General features: G+C 47.3%; 1 protein-coding gene across 1 annotated transcript in view; it reads right to left on the minus strand.

Moving 5' to 3' along the window:
• vcana (versican a) overlaps positions 1 to 23,563 on the minus strand; it is a 76,315-nt gene that overhangs the window by 7,827 nt on the left and 44,925 nt on the right. The window contains exons 8-11 of the mRNA XM_083783428.1: positions 6,362 to 6,475; positions 4,946 to 5,059; positions 1,478 to 1,636; positions 270 to 352 (exon numbers count right to left, since the gene is read on the minus strand). Of these exons, the coding sequence (XP_083639554.1) occupies positions 270 to 352; positions 1,478 to 1,636; positions 4,946 to 5,059; positions 6,362 to 6,475 (470 nt within the window). The remainder of the gene's footprint in view (positions 1 to 269; positions 353 to 1,477; positions 1,637 to 4,945; positions 5,060 to 6,361; positions 6,476 to 23,563) is intronic.

Raw genomic sequence — 23,563 nt, forward strand, 5'->3', positions numbered from 1 at the left:
GAGAGAGAGAGAGACAGAGAGAGAGAGAGAGAGACAGAGAGAGAGAGACTTTTTGCGCACATGCATCACCGTTGTCATGTCATTTGTCATCAGCGTCATCGATGATCATGCACAAAATATGTTTCAGTAACTCCGTTGAGACTGCGTTCGGTCACATCATGGGACTGTGTGTGTGTGTGTGTGTGTGTGTGTGTGTGTGTGTGTGTGTGTGTGTGTGTGTGTGTGTGTGTGTGCGTGCATGCGTGTGCGTGTGCGTGTGTGTCTCTCACCATGTGGCTGCCGTCGGTCCACCGGAAGTCGTTGTCAAACATCTTATCGTTGAGGCCGATCCACTGGTAGTCCTGCCCCAGACCTAGTGCCAGCCAAACACAACACTTTACACTGGGCCCTTTTTAGGACTTTTCACTCTCACAAATAAGAGAGAAGAGAGACAATAGAGAGAGAGAGAGAGAGAGAGAGAGAGAGTAGCATTTTCTACAGTACACATGAATCATTCTTCCTGAGATAACATGACCGTGTTTCCCCTATTCGGGAGTTTGTACCGTTATAACTATTATAATCGTCTCTGTCGAGTGGAAATGTCCCAAAAAAACGTTTCGGGGGACTCAAATTCAAAAGTAGCTAAAAGTATGGCAGATGGACAAGCTCAAAACTTCTTGCTTCATTGACGCGTTTCGAGCTTTTGGATCTGCTGCTTTTACTCCCTTTTGGTGTTTTAAACATTGTGTTATAATTTTCCATTGAAAAAATTGCAGATCTACAAGCTCGTATCGCACCAGGTCTGCTGTTTTTGAAAAATCATAAGAATGTGGCAAAAATCTTTGAATATATATTCTTTCAAAGTGAATGTGTTTTAAGTCAGGTCTAAATGGGTTAATGCTTTCGCGTGAAGCCATAGCATGATCACGGAGGGAGTTCATTTACAAAAGAACATGATGACAATTTTTTTATTCTTTTGATGTTAAACATGCTGGCGGCCAGTCTTTTTGACCCGAAGACAACGCATGCAAAGGTTTAAAGAGCAACTGTTTGCGGGGCTGATATGGTTCCCGTTTCGCTTTTGAGTAAATGGTGCGCTGTGACTGGTCAGTCGCTGTGATTGACAGCCTACACCTAAACCTAACCCTAACCTTAACCTCAGTAAAACCTAAACCTAACCCTAACCTCAGTAAAACTATAACTAAACCTTACCCTAACCCCAACCTTAACCTCAGTAAAACTATACCTAAACCTAACCCTAACCCTAACATCAGTAAAACTATACCTAAACCTAACCCTAACCCTAACCCTAACCTCAGTAAAACTATACCTAAACCTAACCCTAACCCTAACCTTAACCTCAGTAAAACTATACCTAAACCTAACCTCAGTAAAGCATACCTAAACCTAACCTCAGTCAAACTAACGCAGTGGCTGGGGGGCGTTTCCAAGAACCCGAATGCGAAACGGATACCGTATTAGCGTTTGTGGGACGTACGGTTGACGTAGTGTTGCTCCTCGTGGGACAGCAGGCTGGTCAGGTGGGCCCCGTGGACACGACACTCCCTCTCGGCCGCGTCCCAGCTCTTCCTGGTGGGGAAGTAGCGGTAGCAGTGACCCTGGAACTTGTGCCAGCCGTAGTCGCATGTCTCCGTGTCTGGTGAGAGGGAGACAGGAGGACACGTGCAGGCTCATGAGTTTACCTTCTTCGATGTGTTATCCTGCATGGACTTAAGTTATAATTTAAACAAAGGAAGGGAAAGGAAAGGAAAGGAAAGGAAAGGAAAGGAAAGGAAAGGAAAGGAAAGGAAAGGAAAGGAAAGGAAAGGAAAGGAAAGGAAAGGAAAGGAAAGGAAAGGAAAGGAAAGGAAAGGAAAGGAAAGGAAAGGAAAGGAAAGGAAAGAAAAGAAAAGAAAAGGAAAGGAAAGGAAAGGAAAGGAAAGGAAAGGAAAGGAAAGGAAAGGAAAGGAAAGGAAAGGAAAGGAAAGGAAAGGAAAGGAAAGGAAAGGAAAGGAAAGGAAAGGAAAATGAGTGATAGTTAGGAACCAAATGGACCCTCACGGGTTAATGTACACATGAACACATGGATATGGGTCCATCTGCACTCCTAAAGAGCTAAATTAACAGAACTATATAAAATAGTGGTCAGTGTCGAACTGGTGATCCTTGAAATGCAAAAGGTTGGGAATGGGTGAATAATGTGCATTAATATGGTTGCTTTAATGGTTTTGTGTTGCTTTTTAATCTAATCTAACACCTGAGTATCCTGCAGGCTTCTGCTATCTCCAACTATTGTCTCTAACCTATAGGGGCAAGGACAAGATGTCCTCACAGATGTCCTCACTGAAACACTACAAGTCATTATCAACATCACAGAAGGAAAGAGCAGGGGTGGGGGGTGGTCGGGGGCACTCGAGAGTCTATTTATTACGACAAGAAGCACCTGGACGGTTATGGGAACCAAAATGTGACTGTTGTGTGGTTGTAACATAAAAGGTGCAGTGAGTGATACATTCTGTGGGTTCAAATAAGTGTTAAATAGCTCTATAGCGTGATAGTAATCATCGCTGCAGTACAGAGTGTTCAGTAACAGCAGTCTCGCTGTCTGACTCCATCTCTTTTGTGAAGCAGAAAACGCATCTTCGGGTCGGGTTACCAAGTTTATATTATCAGGAGAGAGAACTCATACAGGATACAGGGCAAACAAGTGCAATTGGAAGTGATGACACAACATTTGAAATTGGCAACCCACCAGAAATATGGAGCTTTAACATTTTAACTAAATGTTTTTTTTTTTTTTTAACCAAAGCACTACACTAATTACACAAATAGAAGTCAAGTGAAAAGGCTTTAGAATGATTGGAGCTGAACAGGGCCTTTCCCAAAACACATGGGTCTAAAAACATTGCACAGCACACATTTCAAGAAGGTGCGTGCATTTAGCTAGCTACTACTGTAATTGTGAGGGCCAAAAGTCCCCACAAGTATTAGAATATCTGAAATGTATAAAGCCCTTTTCTAGTACTCAACGTTGCTTGAATTAGTCGCTAGAATTTCAGAAAAATACGATATGAGGGCAATTTTCCCGAGGGCGTTTTATCCGCCCAATATAAAAAAAAGTACTTTTTACACCAGCAAAACATTGACTTTCACTTTCACATAGTTGAGTAATATTTTATCAGGAGTATCTATACTTTGACTCAAGTACTGAGGGGCCGATGAGCCTATACTGTCCACACACTGGGTTTAAGCAGTTAAGTTGCTCTCTCCCTGCTTTAGTTAAGTTAAGTTCAGTTAAGTTGCTCTCTCCCTGCTTTAGTTAAGTTAAGTTCAGTTAAGTTGCTCTCTCCCTGCTTTAGTTAAGTTAAGTTCAGTTCAGTTGCTCTCTCCCTGCTTTAGTTAAGTTAAGTTCAGTTAAGTTGCTCTCTCCCTGCTTTAGTTAAGTTAAGTTCAGTTAAGTTGTTCTCTCCCTGCTTTAGTTAAGTTAAGTTCAGTTAAGTTGCTCTCTCCCTGCTTTTCCTGGCCAGACAATGAGCGAGAGCAGCTGTGTCTTAACACACACACTCCGAGGCGTTCCCTTCCCGGGGTGTGGTCACACTGGACTGGGACGACCATGCCCTGGGTTCAACGCACAGCGGACCGGCCGGACCGCCGCACAGTAGAGCGGACGAGGGGAAATGAGGGCAGTCAAATATATATATATACACATATATATATATATATATATATATATATATATATATATATATATAGTCGCTGTCAGGCAGAAACCTCGTATCTCCATATTCTATATAGTATACCTTTTTTTTAAACTACTTAATCATACCACAGCGTCACAGAAATAGCATCAAAAGTAGCAGATCTACGAGCTCGAAACGTTTGAGCTTGTAGATCTGCACCTTTTGCAGTTTTTTTTTATTTGGATGGATTTTATTTGGCGCGCTACGAGCTCAAATCTTTGCTTCTGAGAGGTTCCTGGAAACATCATTGTTTCAGATGGGGGGGGGGGGGGGGGGGGGGTGGGGGTATGTACATCGCCATAATTGTTCTAAATATCATGTACTGTACATGCAATGATGGAGCGCACGTGAAAAAAAACACTTCTTTAACCCTGTAAACCTGTGATGTGAGTCGACTCTGATTGAGATTCTGGTGTCGTGTATGACCGCACGTATACACGGATACGCTGAGATCCTGCATACCTGCAACGAAACCCACAACACACCTGGGCTCACGGCGTGACATCAGAGTCATGGTTTCCGGACATGTGTCAACTATGTCTGAATGTCTGTCGATGAGCATTACCCCAGGCTACCTGTTTTAAGCACCAAAGTATTTAACAGAGGCCTCTGCCTCCGGGCATTAGGATGCGACTGACTGTGTGACCTGCGGTCGATTTGACGAGACAAATATTATATCTATTACTCAGAGCTACCGACCTGCAGAGAGAGAGAGAGAGATACTGTATGTCTATTAGACCACTGCCCAGACATTGGGAAACAATGTCTGTTGCATGACAGACAATACTCCACTGTATCAACTGTCGAGTGAGTAGTTCCACGACCCAGACTAAACTCCAACCCTATATAGTGAGTCTTAGACCATTAGAATGATTCATGGTTCCCATTGTCTGTGGATTTCTCGATGGGGGCCGAGATAAGACGAGCGTTTACAAATACGAATCAAATAGCGGGGGCGAGATTTATGGACGGCATTGTGAAACGCAACGCAACCTTTGCGTCATCACTCCAAAACAGACATGCCCACAGCGCACACATTGTTTATTTTAGCGTGTCAAGAGGGGGAGAAAGAAAAAGACTTGTGGGGGAAGTTGAGACATGTTCGCGCAAATTAAACCACAAGAGAAACAACGCAAACAAACAAAAAAGAAGTGATTGAATATTCAAAGCAGATGATGGGTGGAAGAGAGAGAGAGAGAGAGAGAGATGCCAAAAAGCAAACTTACCCTCTTCACAGAACAGTCCGGAGTAGCTGGGAAGACACACGCAAGAGAAGGACGCCAGACCGTCCACACACGTGCCTCCATTACGGCATGGGTTCGACTGGCACTCATCAGTGTCTGTATTAAATATGTAGAATATATAAGACACAGGGCGGGGGCGGGGCAACAACTCACATAGACCTTGACTTGATTTAGTATTATAGCGCGTGTGTGTGTGTGTGTGCGCGCGCGCGCGCGTGTGTGTGTGTATGTGTGTATGTGTGCGTGTGCGTGTGCGCGTGCGCGTGTGCGTGTGCGTGTGCGTGTGCGTGTGCGTGTGCGTGTGTGTGTGTGTGTGTGTGTGTGCGTGCGCGCACGCGCGCGTGTGTGTGTGTGTCAATTCTTAAAGCTGCACTTTTCCACATTTCCCCGTATTTGAATCCGGGTCTCCTGTGCATGAGTTCTGAAATGTTTACCTGAGCTGCTCAGGAGAGAACTTGAATTTTTGTGTGTAAAAGTTGTGTCAAACCAAATGAATACAGCGTTAATAAGTATACTGGTAAATATAAACATTACATTTATATTTGTGTATATATACAACAATATTGATTTCATTAATGTAAACTAACAACTTGTAGGCTATTTAGCTTCCATGTAGGTCAAGTTTGTTGAATGAATAAATATATAATCCATACACGCATGCTCGCGTGACATAACTATCACGGTCACCGTAGATTCTATTAAACTTAACATGCAGAGCAGAGACTGACATAGATCCCACCCTGAGCAAGCAATTTTGCGACAGTGGTAATGTCCAAAATTGTTACTTTTCAGGAAATGTTGTCACAAGCTTGTGTTAATATTGTTCATTGGAAACTTGGAAAGACCGGTTCTCAACCAGACCTGCCTATTTTAGGCAATGGTGGGAAATTGCCAAGACCCCATGTGGCACCATGGTGCATCTGAGCTTGTAGATCAGATTAAATTGCTTAAATGTAAATCGCTCTGGATTAAGAGCGTCTGCTAAATGCCTAAATTGTAAATTGTAATTGTAAATTGTAGATCGGCTATGTTGTTTACTCTTTTGTGATAAAGTACAAAGTACAGTTTAAATAGGGCATTCATTTATGGGAGAAAAACAAAAAGACAAAGTCTAGAGCTCTCTTCTGGAAAGGTTGCCCCCGCGACACAACTCCAGATAAACGGTTGAAGATGGATGGACATACAAGGTTTTTTTTAGGTTTCTGCTGTATGTGAGGTTAGAAATGCAGCATTCCAGGCCAGAGCAGAACAGACTATACTAAAGCTGAGGCATTGCAGTTGAACAAGGCATTTGCAATAGTCAAGACATGACGTGATATAAGAGCTGGAATGATGCGTGTGTGAATCATGGAAAGTACGTACGTGCTCTGTGGGAGCTACTCTCAGTGCGTACTGTACCTGTTTCACAGCGGTCTCCGCTGTAGCCGGGGGCGCAGCCGCACGACTGGATGCTGCCCGTCTTGAAACAAGATCCTCCATTCAGACAAACGTTCTCCGAGCATGAGTGAACGCCTGACGTGGTGACGAGAAGAAAAGAGAAATTCACAAATCAAATAGGCGGCGGGGTCTTTGGAGAATGTTCCTTTAAAGTCAGTGAGCTTCCCAAACCCTATTCCTTAGTTTCCCAAAACAGGGACCCATAATTGCGGGTCGCGCACCAATTTGTATGGGTCGTGACTCGTGAGTAAATTCCCCCTTCTGTTGTTTTGTTTTTGTTTCCTACCTGTATATATTTTGTATTATTATAAAGAGATGAAAAAAAACACACCCACAAAATGTAAACACTAATTAATTAATTAATTAATTTAAGTTTGAATGTCGAAAAGTTAAAAACAAATTCAAACTTTTTTTTCCCCCCCTTAGAGCCCCCCGCCCCTTCTTACATAATCTGACACGCGCACACACACTTGTGTTCTTGCCGATCTACAAACTCACGAGTTCCCCAATGCGGCATGTTTGTTGTGAGCTTGTAGATATGAAACTTATGAAACTCATTACACTTTCAAATTGTTTGAAAATTAAAGTTTTTTCTATTTGACAAGTTGGCTGATAGCACATTGAGTGGATGAAAGTGAGTTGTGATTTTGTGCAAATGTTGGACTACCTCCAGACAGACATGGCGTCACACACCCCCCTGTAATCTTCGCCGCACCGGATTAGGGAACACTGCTTTGAGTAACAACAAATTAGATATACACACCTAGAATTTCCACCGCTCCACCATCCATGGGATGCGCCAGATCAGTGTCAGAGGACATGGTCGACTCCTCCTCTCTGATTGGTGGTTTTCCTTCAGGGAGCAAAGGTCCTTCTTCGTAGTCCAAAGGCTCATCCTCGTCCACGACAGGCACGTAGGTCGTAGTAGAAGTGACCGCCCCCGGTTGGCTTTGTGGGAACGCCGTTGTCGATGGAGTGACGACTTCCTTGCTCTCTCCCACCGCTTCCTCCTTCTCAGAGGAGCTACCGTCGACGCCTGGATCCACCGTGGTGTCTGGGGACTGGACTGGTGGCGGACTAGTGGTGGCGTCTGGCTTGTACACCTTCTGGATGACGTCTGGGGACAGGAGGGGTTCCTCCATGCTGTCAGCCATTGTCTTCTCAGTGGTCGTCGCTTCCTGAGAGCTACTCTCAGAATCTGGCAACTCGGCGGTGCCGTCCTCAACCGTGCCACTCTCTGGCTTCGAGGTGGTGTCTGTGTTCGCCTTCTCCTCTGAGCTGCTGCTGCTGCTGCTGCTGCTGGACGGAGTAGAGACAGAAGGCACTACGACTATGGCGGCTGCAGTCAACTCTGTACTCTCAGAACTGCTCTCTGAGCTACTAGACGACGGACTGTCGGCGGTTTGGTACACAGCGGATGGCGTGGTGGTGAGGGAAACGTACGCTTCATCGGGGTTCACTGTCTGGGTGTGCGCTTGAACTGAAGTGGTCGACTTGGTTTCTACATCTTGCTCCGCTTTGCTTTCTGCACTGCTTAAAACATGTCCAACTGTGGGTTCGACCGTTTCAGCTTCCTCTGAAGTGAACCCTGCTTTGTGCCCAGAAGAGGCCGTTGGTAAAGTGGTTGACTCTGAGGACCAACCTGTCTCCCCACCTTGCAACAAGGCACTGGTGGTAACAGCGGACATATCCTCAGAGGAAAGACGGGTTTGAGGGCGGTGTGTTTGTGCAATCTCAGACCTGGCTTCCTCAAGCGATTCCCAGGCAGTTGTTTGTTCTGGGGCAAGGGCGATAGTTGAGACAAATGCAACCTTTACGTCAGGCTCTGAAGTTGCTGCTGTAGAACGGGCTGGGGATACAGAATGAGAAGAACTAATCTCATCTTCTGATGTCAGGGTTGATGTTGTTGTGGCTTCATCTATGGTTGAAATCTGTTCATCTGTTGGAGTAACTGCCGGTTTCTCTGTCTGAGATGTGTCGTCAGTCTCTGCTGCTGCAAGTGATGCTTCTGTCGGTTTCTCGGTGCTATAAAGAGATGAACCTCCAGTGAAGGCAGATGTTGACGAATGGACTTCATGTGTTGCTGTTGTCATCGATGATTTATCTGTGCTGAGAGCTGAAGAAACTGTGGTTGTTACAGTGGCTGTCTCTTGCGTCTCGTGTCCTGAAACCAATGAAGTGGATGTCTGCAAGGATTCAGCGGTGCTGACAACTTGAGGTGCCTGTGTCGAAGATGCTTCAACGATTAGTTTCTCAGTACTCATGTCACTCGAGCTTTCTTGCAATGCTTCCGTTTCTCCGCTCTCATCGGTTTCCATTTCAGGCGACGCTGTGGTAGGACTTGAAGTGACAGAGACCGGAGGAAGGATATCAGCCATGTCGTCACCTGAGAAGGGGTCGTCTTCAGTTGTTGACGGGATTATTTCGTTTGCGTCACCCATCAGAGGGACATGTTTCTCTGTGCTGTGCATAGAAGAAACGGTGGTGACAGACACTGAGCCTTCAGCTGATACTCCCTCATGTGACGCTGCAGTCACTGCTGGCGTTTCCGTGCTGAACATGGAAGAAACCGTGGAAGCTGCAGTCAATGTCTCTTTAGAAGACACGCCAGAGGAGCGTTCACCTGAACTTGTGTCGCCTGTTAAAGACGGAATAGAGCTAGTTTCTGTAGACATTGAAATGTCTCCATCCTCTGTTGATGTATGAGTTGAGTGAGTGTCTCCGTCTACGGCGGATGTTGAAGGCTCCTCACTCTGGGTTGATGCTGGTTCAGGTGGCATCGTTACAGCTGTGGGGGTCTCATCAATTGGGCTCTCTACTTTGGTTGACGTGGCAAGTATTTCGGGTGACATTTCAGTTGGTTTCTCAGTGCTGTAGAGCGAAGAGGCAGTGCTGTCTACTGCAACTTCATCTATGGTTGAAATCTGTTCATCTGTTGGAGTAACTGCCGGTTTCTCTGTCTGAGATGTGTCGTCAGTCTCTGCTGCTGCAAGTGATGCTTCTGTCGGTTTCTCTGTGCTATGAAGAGATGAACCTCCAGTGAAGGCAGATGTTGACGAATGGACTTCATGTGTTGCTGTTGTCATCGATGATTCATCTGTGCTGAGAGCTGAAGAAACTGTGGTTGTTACAGTGGCTGTCTCTTGCGTCTCGTGTCCTGAAACCAATGAAGTGGATGTCTGCAAGGATTCAGCGGTGCTGACAACTTGAGGTGCCTGTGTCGAAGATGCTTCAACGATTAGTTTCTCAGTACTCATGTCACTCGAGCTTTCTTGCAATGCTTCCGTTTCTCCGCTCTCATCGGTTTCCATTTCAGGCGATGCTGTGGTAGGACTTGAAGTGACAGAGACCGGAGGAAAGATATCAGCCATGTCGTCACCTGAGAAGGGGTCGTCTTCAGTTGTTGACGGGATTATATCGTTTGCGTCACCCATCAGAGGGACATGTTTCTCTGTGCTGTGCATAGAAGAAACGGTGGTGACAGACACTGAGCCTTCAGCTGATACTCCCTCATGTGACGCTGCAGTCACTGCTGGCGTTTCCGTGCTGAACATGGAAGAAACCGTGGAAGCTGCAGTCGATGTCTCTTTAGAAGACACGCCAGAGGAGCGTTCACCTGAACTTGTGTCGCCTGTTAAAGACGGAATAGAGCTAGTTTCTGTAGACATTGAAATGTCTCCATCCTCTGTTGATGTATGAGTTGAGTGAGTGTCTCCGTCTACGGCGGATGTTGAAGGCTCCTCACTCGGGGTTGATGCTGGTTCAGGTGGCATCGTTACAGCTGTGGGGGTCTCATCAATTGGGCTCTCTACTTTGGTTGACGTGGCAAGTATTTCGGGTGACATTTCAGTTGGTTTCTCAGTGCTGTAGAGCGAAGAGGCAGTGCTGTCTACTGCAACTGCTTCAGACAATATTGTGGAAGCCCCTTCAAGAGGTCCATCAGGGGTTTGGTCAGCAGGACTTTTCGTAGATGTTTTCACTGAGCTTAACTCAGTGCTAACAGATACGGTTTCTCCTTCATGTTCAGCAGTTGTGTCAACAGCCACACTCGGAGGTGCAACTTCAACCATGTCGGTCGCAGGTTTGTCATAATCTACAGTGTCCTCTTCAAAAGGCAGCAATGTGCCGACGGTCGATGTCACACTAAACGAGTCGTTGACTTCACTCCCTTTCACTGTGCTGCCTTCAGCATCCGTAGGAACTTCACCAGTTGTGGATGTTAGCTTGAATGTTTCCTCTGGTGTGGATACGGCACCGGCATCTGTAGCGGCAGCAGAAACAGTGGGTTCAGAGGCCTGACTTGTGTCCTTACTGGGCAGCGTAGATCTCGTTGTGGCTGCTACTGTTGCCTTGGAGGAGATGTCGAGGTCAGGATGATGAGTGACTGAGATCTCAGACCTGGCCTGCTGGAAGGACTCCTCGTGTGTTGCGACTGGAACTGGAACAAAAGTGGACACAAACTGAATCTTCTCCTCGGGCCTTGCAGATATAGACACCGTTGAGTAAACAGTCGGAATGGTCTGGGGTGGTGGTTTGGATGGGTCACCAGTGCTGTACAGGGATGATACCGTGGTTGTAAGAATTGATGCTTTAGTGGACATTTGTACCGGTCCGCTCTGGTCACCTGTGGTCTCCTCTGTTGTTGAAGTGGGGGTGGAAATCGATTGATCGATAGTGGGACGCGATGACATGTCGGAGACAGATGCTTCAGTTTCCTGATCCTCGGTAGCAACCGTCTCTTGCGACTCTGTGAGGGGTCTCTCTGTGCTGTATAGGGAAGATATTGGGGTGGCGACAGTCTCTTGACTTTGGTCTGTAAACGTTTCAGGTAATATTGTTGATGTCACAGTAAGACTTTCACTGATCAGGTCAGAGGTCTGGTCTCCTGAGACCTCCACGTCTATACTTTCTGTTGCTTTCTCAGTACTGTAGAGAGATGACACAGTAGTTGTAGGTAGACGTTGGCCAGGTCTCATGTTGGGGTCCATTCCACTTGTTGCCACTGTGCTTTGAGTAATCCTATCAGTTCTATGGTCAATGGGACTGTCCTGATCGGTAACATCTGACACAGCCACCACGGTTGCTTTCTCTGTGCTAAACAAAGAGGAGGATGCACGTGTTACTGCCTGTTCAGACGTCCCTTTGGTCATGTCTGGTAAGCTTGTGGAGGTCACATCATTTGTTATGGCTGTGCTGTCCACAGAAGGTCCTACCGTTATAGGCTCTTTACTGAACATATCAGGGATGTCAACAGTTGAGCCCTCCTCAGCGTTGAAATCGGCTATAGAAGGAACAGTTAGCTTTTCGGTACTGCTAGAGGACACAGTGACTGTGTTCGCAGCGGCTCCAGGCTCTCTAGTTTGGTCCACTGAGCTCCCCTCAGCTGTCATCTCTGAAACTGAGGCGATCATTGTCGTCTCGGTGCTGTACAGAGAGGAGGGTGTACTGGTTTGTCTTACAGTCGCTTCCGTGGCACTTGCTCCATGCACAGCTGGTGAGATTGTGAGATTTTGTCCATCCTCGTCTGTTGTCACACCAGAGGGCTGGACATCGCCTGACGGGGAGGCAGACGGTTTCTTAGTGCTGAACAGAGACGACATTGTAGACGTCACCGCTTCTTCGGTTGGCATCCCATGTGGCGTCGGTGTGACCGTTCCTCCCAGCCTTTCGGTGCTAAACACAGAGGATGCTGTAATTGCAGACGTCAGCTGGCCATCTTCTGATGCCGATACGGTGGTGCCCGGATCTTTGGTGGACATATCAGGGCTCCCTGAAGATGTGGCAACCAGTGGTTTCTCTGTGGCAGTGGTCTCCACTGCAGACAGCGTGGTCGATTTCTCAACATCTTCTTCAGTTGTCTCACTATCCTTTGAGGATGCAGTGGGGGCTGATTTACTGTCAACCGGGTAGATCTCCCCTGTAGAGCCTTCAGATCCGTCATCGTCCACAGAGAACTCCTCTGCAGAGAACCGGCTGGCTGTATGCACCGCGCCTGTTGTAGTGGATGCTGGTGTGTGTGGTGTGGCAGTGACTGACACTATGGCTGCATGTGTGGTTGTTGCAGAAGCCATGTCTGTTGTTCCCTCACCAGTGGCTTTAACACTCGTGGGTGATGCGGTGACAGACGTTCCTGTCTCCACCGTGCTGACTGCTATGTACTCCTCGCTGGATACTGCAGTGTGTGAGCCAATGTCTGTGGATTCACTCACAGCCCCAGAAGGCATGAAGGAGACAGAGGCGATCTCAGTAACTGTCTGAGTGGCATCTTTACTACCATCGTCTTCTACCAGGGGGACATTTGAGCTTGGTGTGAAGGTTTCCTCAGAGGCCGTCTCGGTCTCTGCACTGGCTGGCTCGCTGCTGGAGATACAATCCACCGGTGATTGTGTTGTCATCAGACTGTTGATCTTTGTAGGGATGCTAGTTAATTCTGAACTGGAGCTTGCATACTCAGTAGGCGTTGATCCTGATAATAAGTCAATGATTGATGGTGTCTGGGTTGTGTACAAGCTCAGCAGCCCAGGAGTGATTGAGGTGAAACTGCCGAAACCAGAACCCTCTGTATCTTCTGTGACATCCACCTGTGGTGTCATGGTAACCACTGCATCGCCACCTGCCTCCTCTGTCTGGATGGTGGGGTAAAAGGAGGAGGGACCCATGGAAATGGTATCGGCATCGATGATGCGATCGTCTTTGATACTGATGCCGGCCGCGGGGCTGCCTTCCCTCACGCTGTCTGTGACTGTGGAGAACAGATCCCCGTCCCTCGCATCCTCTGTGAATATGATGGTGGTGCTCGATGACAGTTTTGTGCCATGCAGGACCATGGTTGGGGTTTGCTCTGTTAGGTCGGTCTTGGCTTGGCTGCTTGTAGGGCTAATGATCATAACCTGCTGGTCTGTCACACCCTGGTAAATAATGGATGGAATAGGGGTGGTGACGGATGTGAATCCAGACAGCGTCTGGTCGCCGGTGAGGCTTACAGTGGTGAGGTCACCTGCGCCATCATCACTTATTGAACTCACAGCTGTATGTGGCATCATAGTCGTGTCGTCTGGCTGCGTTGTGTGCTCAGACAATGTGACATTGTCCTCTACAGTGCTGGGAATGGGAGAGTCTGTCACTTCAGAAGTGAGAAGGGTTTCAGGGTCCAGGGAGATTTGTCCCTCATGCGAGGTGGCCTGCTCATCTGAGCCTGGGGTCACTGAAACAAAAGATTCCGTTTCACCTGTTGCCTCGCCAAATATGACTGGATGTGAAATGGATGGACTTGATGAAGTTTTATCAGTCATGTCCGTAGTAGTGAATTCCGCATGAGCTGTTGTGGTCATTCCATGCACAGAAGTTGGTTCCTCAGTGCTATAGAGGGAAGAGACTTCAGTTACAGCAGTTTTTGAAAACCCAGACACTGCTGGTGTCTCCGTGCTGAAAATGGAAGACACAGTACTAGCGGCTTTAGTAAACATTTCAGGGGGGGACTTAGCACTTGAACTGTCCTCTTCTGTAGACGATGTGCTTGTGCCTACGGAAGGAGTACTACTGACAGTATATTGCTCAGGCTTTGCCGTTGTGCCTGCGAGAACAACACTGTCTGATGTGGAGGACATAGCCGTGGCTAGGACAGAAGTCATGTCCTCCCCTGAGTCCTCATCCTCTGTCAGTTCACCACTGCCTTGCTCAGTGCCTGGCACTTGTGGTGATGGGGTCGAGGAATCAGAGTCTTTGATGAACTGGGTGGACGATTCAATGCTCAATGTTTCAGATGTACTCATGATCTCATCTACCTCAGTCTCATCCGTTGCCACCATGAATTCATCCTGCTGTTTGGTGGTGGTCTCTGGTTCTCCAGAACCATCAGGAGTTGAATCCAGGTCATCCTCTCTGGAGGTGCCCCCGGATCCCTCCATGTCAACATAAGGGGAGGTCTCCTGCTTGGTGGGCACACTACCTTCTTCAGGGATAAATGTGGTGTACGGTCTGGATGTGGATGATACAGACGTTCTATCCACAGAAGGCCTTGGGTGCTCAGTTGCCGTGGGCATCTCTAGAGGCATTTCGTCTGTGGGTTCTTCTGTAGATACAATTGCAGCTTCAGACACTGTTGATGTTGCACTTTCATGAGTGGAGACATCTGGAGTCTGACCACTTGAGGTCTGCTCTGGCAAAGTGACGGACACAGCTGTGGGTTTATCGGTTTGTTCAGCATGTCTGGTTTCATCACTGACTCCTGTAGATGTTGACGGTGCAGCCGTTTGCAGAGAGGCTGATGCTGTGACTTCTCCGGAGCCTTCATCTTCTGAATCTGAATCCACACTTCCTAGCTCAGACAAAGAAGGCCATGTCACCTGTGAGATGTGTTGGGTTAATGATTCAACACTTGGAGTCTTAGATGTGCTTTCTGTCTCAGCTGTCTCAGCTTCATCTGTGGCCACAGATAATTGCTCCTGAGATTTGCTTGTGACCTCTGCTGGTAACTCGGTTCCAAAAACATGTGCTGTTGTCTCTGTGCTGTACAGAGACGTTGGTGTAGTAGTACGAATAGTGTCGGAACCTGCGGAGGACATTTCCTTTGACACTGAGCTGGTCATGGCATGACCGGGGGCCTCAGTGCTGAAGAGAGATGAAGCAATGGAAGTTACAGCACTCTGAGAGCCAGAGGTGACAGCAGAAGTCGCAGGCAGAGCAGAAGTGTGAATCTCTTTTACTGAACTCTCCTCATCTGTTGGAGTAACTGATGGTTTCTCTGTCTGAGATGTGGCGACAGTCTCTGTTGCGGCAGGTGACGCTTCTGTCGGTTTCTCTGTGCTGTAAAGAGATGAACCACCAGTGAAGGCAGATGTTGATGAATGGGCTTCAAGTGGTGATGTTGTTGTCAGTGGTTTCTCTGTGCTGAATGCTGAGAAAACGGTGGTTGTTACAGTTACTGTCTCTTTAGTGAACACATCTTGCGTCTTGTCTTGTGGATGCTGCTCTGTAGATGTGGGAGAGGATCCGATTTCAGGAGTAATTGATGTTTTCTCTGCCACAATGCTTTGAGCTGGATGAAGTGGCATTGCTGTTGGTTTCTCTGTACTGAACAGGGAAGACACAGTTGCTGATGGACTGAAAGCAGCTTTAGTGGGGGTCACAGTGCCAGAACCTTCTTCTTCAGTAAATAATGATTGTTTGTAAGAGGTGTAAACTGCCTGGAGAGTTGTTGACTCAGCTGGCTTTACAGTTGCTCTTGTGAAAGTAGGACTGGATTCTATCAATATAGTTTTTGTGTCATAGTCTATCACCTCCTCATCTTGCAGAATGGGTACTGATATACTTGGAGAGATGGTGCTGAGGACAGAGGTTTGGAGAGATGGTGCTGAGGACTGAGATTTGGTGGTGAGGTCCGCTGGTACCTCGGTTCCAGAAACGTCTGACGGTGTTACAACTTCAGAAGTTGTGATGCCTGACACTTCAATGTCCATGGATGTTGAAATAGAGTCCTCTGCACTTCCCTCCTCTGTGATCTTGGCCATATGTGCTGTTGTCTCTGTGCTGTACAGAGAAGTTGGTGTTGTAGTATAAATTGTTTCTGATGCTACTGAGGGCATTTCTTTTGACACTGAGCTGGTCATGGCATGGCCGGGGGCCTCAGTGCTGAAGAGAGATGAAGCAATGGAAGTTACAGCACTCTGAGAGCCAGAGGTGACAGCAGAAGTCGCAGGCAGAGCAGAAGTGTGAGTCTCTTTTACTGAACTCTCCTCATCTGTTGGAGTAACTGATGGTTTCTCTGTCCGAGATGTGGCGTGAGTCTCTGCTGCGGCAGGTGACGCTTCTGTCGGTTTCTCTGTGCTGTAAAGAGATGAACCACCAGCGAAGGCAGATGTTGATGAATGGGCTTCAAGTGGTGATGTTGTTGTCAGTGGTTTCTCTGTGCTGAATGCTGAGAAAACGGTGGTTGTTAAAGTTACTGTCTCTTTAGTGAACACATCTTGCGTCTTGTCTTGTGGATGCTGCTCTGTAGATATGGGAGAGGATCCGATTTCAGGAGTAATTGATGTTCTCTCTGCCACAATGCTTTGAGCTGGATGAAGTGGCATTGCTGTTGGTTTCTCTGTACTGAACAGGGAAGACACAGTTGCTGATGGACTGAAAGCAGCTTTAGTGGGGGTCACAGTGCCAGAACCTTCTTCTTCAGTAAATAGTGATTGTTTGTAAGAGGTGTAAACTGCCTGGAGAGTTGTTGACTCAGCTGGCTTTACAGTTGCTCTTGTGAAAGTAGGACTGGATTCTATCAATATAGTTTTTGTGTCATAGTCTATCACCTCCTCATCTTGCAGAATGGGTACTGATATACTTGGAGAGATGGTGCTGAGGACAGAGGCCTGAGTTCCTGTTGGTTTCTCAGTGCTGTAGAGAGAGGACACTGCAGTCCAATCTCCAGAGCTTTCTGTTTCTGATAAATCTCCACCTTCTACCTTAGACACAGAAGTCGCCCCTGTAACCATTGAGACTGGATATTGGGTGGATGATGGGGATTTCTCTGTGGGTAGCTGTGAGGGGTGTTGGGTCGAAGATTCAACATTTGTAATATGAGATGTGCTTTCTGTCTCCGCAGTCTCGGCTTCGTCTGTGGCCACAAATACTTGCTCTTGAGATTTGGTGGTGAGGTCCGCTGGTACCTCGGTTCCAGAAACGTCTGACGGTGTTACAACTTCAGAAGGTGTGATGCCTGACACTTCCATGTCCATGGATGTTGAAATAGAGTCCTCTGCACTGCCCTCTATCACCTCTATCACCACATGAATTGTTTCTGATGCTACTGAGGGCATTTCTTTTGACGCTGAGCTGGTCATGGCATGGCCGGGGGCCTCAGTGCTGAAGAGAGATGAAGCAATGGAAGTTACAGCACTCTGAGAGCCAGAGGTGACAGCAGAAGTTGCAGGCAGAGCAGAAGTGTGAGTCTCTTTTACTGAATTCTCCTCATCTGTTGGAGTAACTGATGGTTTCTCTGTCCGAGATGTGCCGTCAGTTGCGGCAGGTGACGCTTCTGTCGGTTTCTCTGTGCTGGAATCTGAAGAAACTGTGGTTGTTACAGTGGCTGTGTCTTGCTCTGTAGATGTGGGAGAAGGCCCTGTTTCAAAAGTCATTGGTGTTTTCTCCGTCACACCGCTCTCTGCTGAATCAAGGGGCATTGGTGTTGGTGTCTCAGTACTGAATAGGGAAGACACGGTTGCCGAGGTCTGATTGCTCGAACCCTCTTCACCAGTAAATAATGATTTTATGTATGTGGTCGATGCTGTCAACCACTTTTCAAGAGTGGTCGATTCACCAGGCTTCGCCACAGTTTTTTCTGTACCGACAATAGACGACACTGGTAGAGTATCTTCAGTGACTGTTGAATATCCAGGCTCTATCGTGGTTATATCAACATCCGGCTCTCCGGAACCATCCTCATCTGTTGGTGTGAACACTGAGCTTGTTTCAGGCACTACTGAGGGCTTATCTGTGTCTTCTGAACTTGGTGTGGGTCTCTCAGTATCAAAGAGAGAAGGAGCCTCAGATGTCCGCCTGCCAGTTGTCCAGATGTCATGTGATGTTGCCGTTTGTCCTCTTTCTGTGCTGAAAGATGAGGCGGCCACGGTGGGGGCTGTGGCATTGAACAAGCCTGGCGTCTTATCAGTAAGAAATTCAGCCTCCGTCTCATCAATGATGGGAATGGTAGAGGGCTTGAGGGATCCTTTAGTGGTCCTCTCGGTGGCAGTTTGCTGTGAGCTGTCAATCACTGTAGTTGACGAGCTGCTGGTTTCAACTGTTTGGTCTATGGTGGACATGGTAGAGGATCCCTCTGTGATCATTTCACTTGTTTGACCGAATGATCTTTCATCTTCAGTAGACGCGGAGAGCGATTCATCAATTATTGACACCGCCATGGGTGTTGTTGCACTAAATGGCTTTCGAGTCTGCCGGGTCATGTCAGCATCTGATGTCGACTGTGAGTGTGGGGTCACGGTGGTCAGTGGCAGAGCTGTCTCCAGCGCGCTTTGCTCTGGAGAGAATGGAGCGGCTGTGCTCACCGTTTGGTCTTCACCGGTTGGCAGAGATGGCGTGGCGTGTAGTGAGCTCACTGAAGTTGCAGTCACGGATGGGACGTCAGAGAACACGTCCGTCGGCTGGCCAGTTGAACCCTCTTCAACTGTGAGACGTTCTGTGGACGTGACGTCAGATATCTCGGTGCTGTACAGGGAAGGGGCTGAGGAAGTTTTCAATGAACCATGTGTTGTTTCGGGGGATGTTGTAGTTGTTATCACTGGTGTTTCTGTGCTGGACAGTGAAGATGCAGCTGTGACTGGAGTGGACGTTCTAAACGCCTCAGACGGCTGCTCATCTGTAGTAGTGAGGACAGAGCTTGGAGCTGTCTTATCAGGAGAGGACATTTCTGTCTGACTTGTTATGGAACTCTCCTCTGGCTCAGGTGACATTGCTGTTGATTTCTCTGTGCTTATCCAAGATGAATCAGTGGTCGTTGCTATCTCTTTAACCGACACATCAGTGGTTTGGTCACCTGACCTTCCTCCCTCTGCTGAAGTGTGAACAGAGCTTGATTGCGGAGTAATTGAAGGCGTTTGTGTTGATGCGATGTCCAATGTTTCAGTCAATGAAGCCGTTGGTTTCTCTGTACTGTATAACGAAGAAGCTACAGTAACAGCGGAGGTTGAGGAACCTACTGTTTCATCTTTTGGTTTCTCTGTGGTGTAGAGAGAAGATGTTGTGTCATCGATCTTTGGACTCCCAGTCGATCCGGTTTCATCCGATGCTGTGGTCACTGCTGGTGTCTCTGTGCTGAAAAGTGAGGAAGCTGTGGACACTATAAGTAGTTTGTCTGCTGTAAACATATCAGTCTCCTGGTCTCCGTCTGTGGTTGTTGCACTGGAGGAAGGAATGGATTGAACCATTAAGTTATCTGTCATAATGCTATCATCTGGGTCCACTGCATCAGTAAATGATGGTACAGGAGCTGAACTTGGAGAGGTGGTCACTGAACCTGTTCCTGTTATATCAATGACGGTAGAAATAGATGGTCCTTCTGAGTGGGAAGGCGTCAGTGTTTGTCCTGTCAGAACAGTTTGTGCTGCTTCAGGCGACAACGCTGTCGGTTTCTCAGTGCTGAACAGAGATGACGCTGTGACTGAAGAAGTTTGACTGGAAGTATCAGTTATCGGCTCGGCTGAACCCTCATCATCTTCAGTAAATAATGATTGTATGTAAGAGGTGTAAACTGCCTGGAGAGTTGTTGACTCAGCTGGCTTTACAGTTACAGAAGAGGCTGCGACAGTCTTCATTGGTGTCACTGAAGGCCTTTTGGTTGGTGTAATCTCAGATGTCTCTGCCAACCCGGCTGTTGATTTCTCAGTACTAAATAAGGAAGAGGCTACGGTAGTTGATGTAGCGGTTGTTTGAGATGTGTCTGTTCCATCGGTGATAGTACCCGTGCTTGGCTGTGTTGAACTTAAGTGTGGCATGGTTTGGTCCATGTCTCCACTTGTAGTTTTAGGCGATGCTGTAGGTTTATCTGAGGTTAATGTGGAGGTTGTTGAAATCAAAGTCTCTTTAGTGGACATGTCAGATGTGGGCTCATCAGAGGTCTTATTAGAACTTGTGTCTTCATTGACTTCAGTGACCATTGTAACCGGCAATTCTTTTGGACTCAATGGTTCGGCTGTCTGCTCTGTACCTTCTGTCTTTGACATTTCAGGTGATAATGTTGGCAGTATGGTGCTGGAAATAAGGGATCCTGTGGCGGACGGTATCCCAGTCGTGACGGGACTCGTCGGTTGGTGACCGGAGCTCTCTTCGACTGCAGAAGCGGGCTGAGAAGTAACGCCACTGACATCTGTGCTTATCCAAGATGAAGCAGTGGCCGTTGCTATCTCTTTAACCGACACATCAGTGGTTTGGTCACCTGACCTTCCTCCCTCTGCTGAAGTGTGAACAGAGCTTGATTGCGGAGTAATTGAAGGCGTTTGTGTTGATGCGATGTCCAATGTTTCAGTCAATGAAGCCGTTGGTTTCTCTGTACTGTATAACGAAGAAGCTACAGTAACAGCAGACGTTGAGGAACCTACTGTTTCATCTTTTGGTTTCTCTGTGGTGTAGAGAGAAGATGTTGTGTCACCGTTCTTTGGACTCCCAGTCGATCCGGTTTCATCCGATGCTGTGGTCACTGCTGGTGTCTCTGTGCTGAAAAGTGAGGAAGCTGTGGACACTATAAGTAGTTTGTCTGCTGTAAACATATCAGTCTCCTGGTCTCCGTCTGTGGTTGTTGCACTGGAGGAAGGAATGGATTGAACCATTAAGTTATCTGTCATAATGATATCATCTGGGTCCACTGCATCAGTAAATGATGGTACAGGAGCTGAACTTGGAGAGGTGGTCACTGAACCTGTTCCTGTTATATCAGTGGCGGTAGAAATGGATGGTCCTTCTGAGTGGGAAGGCGTCAGTGTTTGTCCTGTCAGATCAGTTTGTGCTGCTTCAGGCGACAACGCTGTCGGTTTCTCAGTGCTGAACAGAGATGACGCTGTGACTGAAGAAGTTTGACTGGAAGTATCAGTTATCGGCTCGGCTGAACCCTCATCATCTTCAGTAAATAATGATTGTATGTAAGAGGTGTAAACTGCCTGGAGAGTTGTCGACTCAGCTGGCTTTACAGTTACAGAAGAGGCTGCGACAGTCTTCATTGGTGTCACTGAAGGCCTTTTGGTGGGTGTAATCTCAGATGTCTCTGCCAACCCGGCTGTTGATTTCTCAGTACTAAATAAGGAAGAGGCTACAGTAGTTGATGTAGCGGTTGTTTGAGATGTGTCTGTTCCATCGGTGATAGTACCCGTGCTTGGCTGTGTTGAACTTAAGTGTGGCATGGTTTGGTCCATGTCTCCACATGTAGTTTTAGGCGATGCTGTAGGTTTATCTGAGGTTAATGTGGAGGTTGTTGAAATCAAAGTCTCTTTAGTGGACACGTCAGATGTGGGCTCATCAGAGGTCTTATTAGAACTTGTGTCTTCATTGACTTCAGTGACCATCGTAACCGGCAATTCTTTTGGACTCAATGGTTCGGCTGTCTGCTCTGTACCTTCTGTCTTTGACGTTTCAGGTGATAATGTTGGCAGTATGGTGCTGAAAATAAGGGATCCTGTGGCGGACGGTATCCCAGTCGTGACGGGACTCGTCGTTTGGTGACCGGAGCTCTCTTCGACTGCAGAAGCAGGCTGAGAAGTAACGCCACTGACATCTGTGCTTTTCCAAGATGAAGCAGTGGCCGTTGCTATCTCTTTAACCGACACATCAGTGGTTTGGTCACCTGACCTTCCTCCCTCTGCTGAAGTGTGAACAGAGCTTGATTGCGGAGTAATTGAAGGCGTTTGTGTTGATGCGATGTCCAATGTTTCAGTCAATGAAGCCGTTGGTTTCTCTGTACTGTATAACGAAGAAGCTACAGTAACAGCAGACATTGAGGAACCTACTGTTTCATCTTTTGATTTCTCTGTGGTGTAGAGAGAAGATGTTGTGTCATCGATCTTTGGACTCCCAGTCGATCCGGTTTCATCCGATGCTGTGGTCACTGCTGGTGTCTCTGTGCTGAAAAGTGAGGAAGCTGTGGACACTATAAGTAGTTTGTCTGCTGTAAACATATCAGTCTCCTGGTCTCCGTCTGTGGTTGTTGCACTGGAGGAAGGAATGGATTGAACCATTAAGTTATCTGTCATAATGCTATCATCTGGGTCCACTGCATCAGTAAATGATGGTACAGGAGCTGAACTTGGAGAGGTGGTCACTGAACCTGTTCCTGTTATATCAGTGACGGTAGAAATGGATGGTCCTTCTGAGTGGGATGGCGTCAGTGTTTGTCCTGTCAGATCAGTTTGTGCTGCATCAGGCGACAACGCTGTCGGTTTCTCAGTGCTGAACAGAGATGACGCTGTGACTGAAGAAATTTGAGTGAAAGTATCAGTTATCGACTCGGCTGAACCGTCATCATCTGTAAAGGGGAGAACAGAACTAATTTGTGTCCGGTCAGTAGTAGGAGACACGGAGGACTTTTCTGTGGATGTGATGTCAGATGATTCAGGTGACAGTGATGTAGGTTTTTCAGTGCTGTACAGAAAAGAGGCTGCGACAGTTTTCAAAGAACCGTCGGTTGTTTCCGGTGATGTTGTCACTGCCGGTTTCTCTGTACCGACCAGTGGAGATGAGGTGGAGACAGTAGAGGCCTGACTGAACATCTGAGATGTCCAGTCACCTGAGGGAGAACTTGCCCCTGTCCCGTCAGATAGAGGAGAAACAGACGTAGAGGTACTCGTCAATGCACTTTCCATGTCTCCAGGCAGCATTGGTGTCACTGAAGGCCTTTCGGTAGGTGTAATCTCAGATGTCTCTGTCGACCCGGCTGTTGATTTCTCAGTACTAAATAAGGACGAGGCTGCGCTAGTTGATGTAGCAGTTGTTTGAGATGTGTCTGTTCCATCGGTGATAGTACCAGTGCTCGGCTCTGTTGAACTTAAGCTTTGCGTGGTTTGGTCCTGGTCTCCACTTATTGTAGTTTTAGGCGATGTTGTAGGTTTATCTGAGGTCAATGTGGAGGTTGTAGACATCAAAGTCTCTTTAGTGGACACGTCAGATGTGGGCTCATCAGAGGTCTTATTAGAACTTGTGTCTTCATTGACTTCAGTGACCATCGTAACCGGCAATTCTTTTGGACTCAATGGTTCGGCTGTCTGCTCTGTACCTTCTGTCTTTGACGTTTCAGGTGATAATGTTGGCAGTATGGTGCTGGAAATAAGGGATCCTGTGACGGAAGGTATACCAGTCGTGACGGGACTCGTCGGTTGGTGACCGGAGCTCTCTTCGACTGCAGAAGCGGGCTGAGAAGTAACGCCAGTGACATCTGTGCTTATCCAAGATGAAGCAGTGGCCGTTGCTATCTCTTTAACCGACACATCAGTGGTTTGGTCACCTGACCTTCCTCCCTCTGCTGAAGTGTGAACAGAGCTTGATTGCGGAGTAATTGAAGGTGTTTGTGTTGATGCGATGTCCAATGTTTCAGTCAATGAAGCCGTTGGTTTCTCTGTACTGTATAACGAAGAAGCTACAGTAACAGCAGACGTTGAGGAACCTACTGTTTCATCTTTT

The sequence above is a fragment of the Protomyctophum parallelum genome (genome assembly GCF_964188405.1).
Source record: "Protomyctophum parallelum genome assembly, chromosome: 15".
Classification (NCBI taxonomy): Eukaryota; Metazoa; Chordata; class Actinopteri; order Myctophiformes; family Myctophidae; genus Protomyctophum; species Protomyctophum parallelum.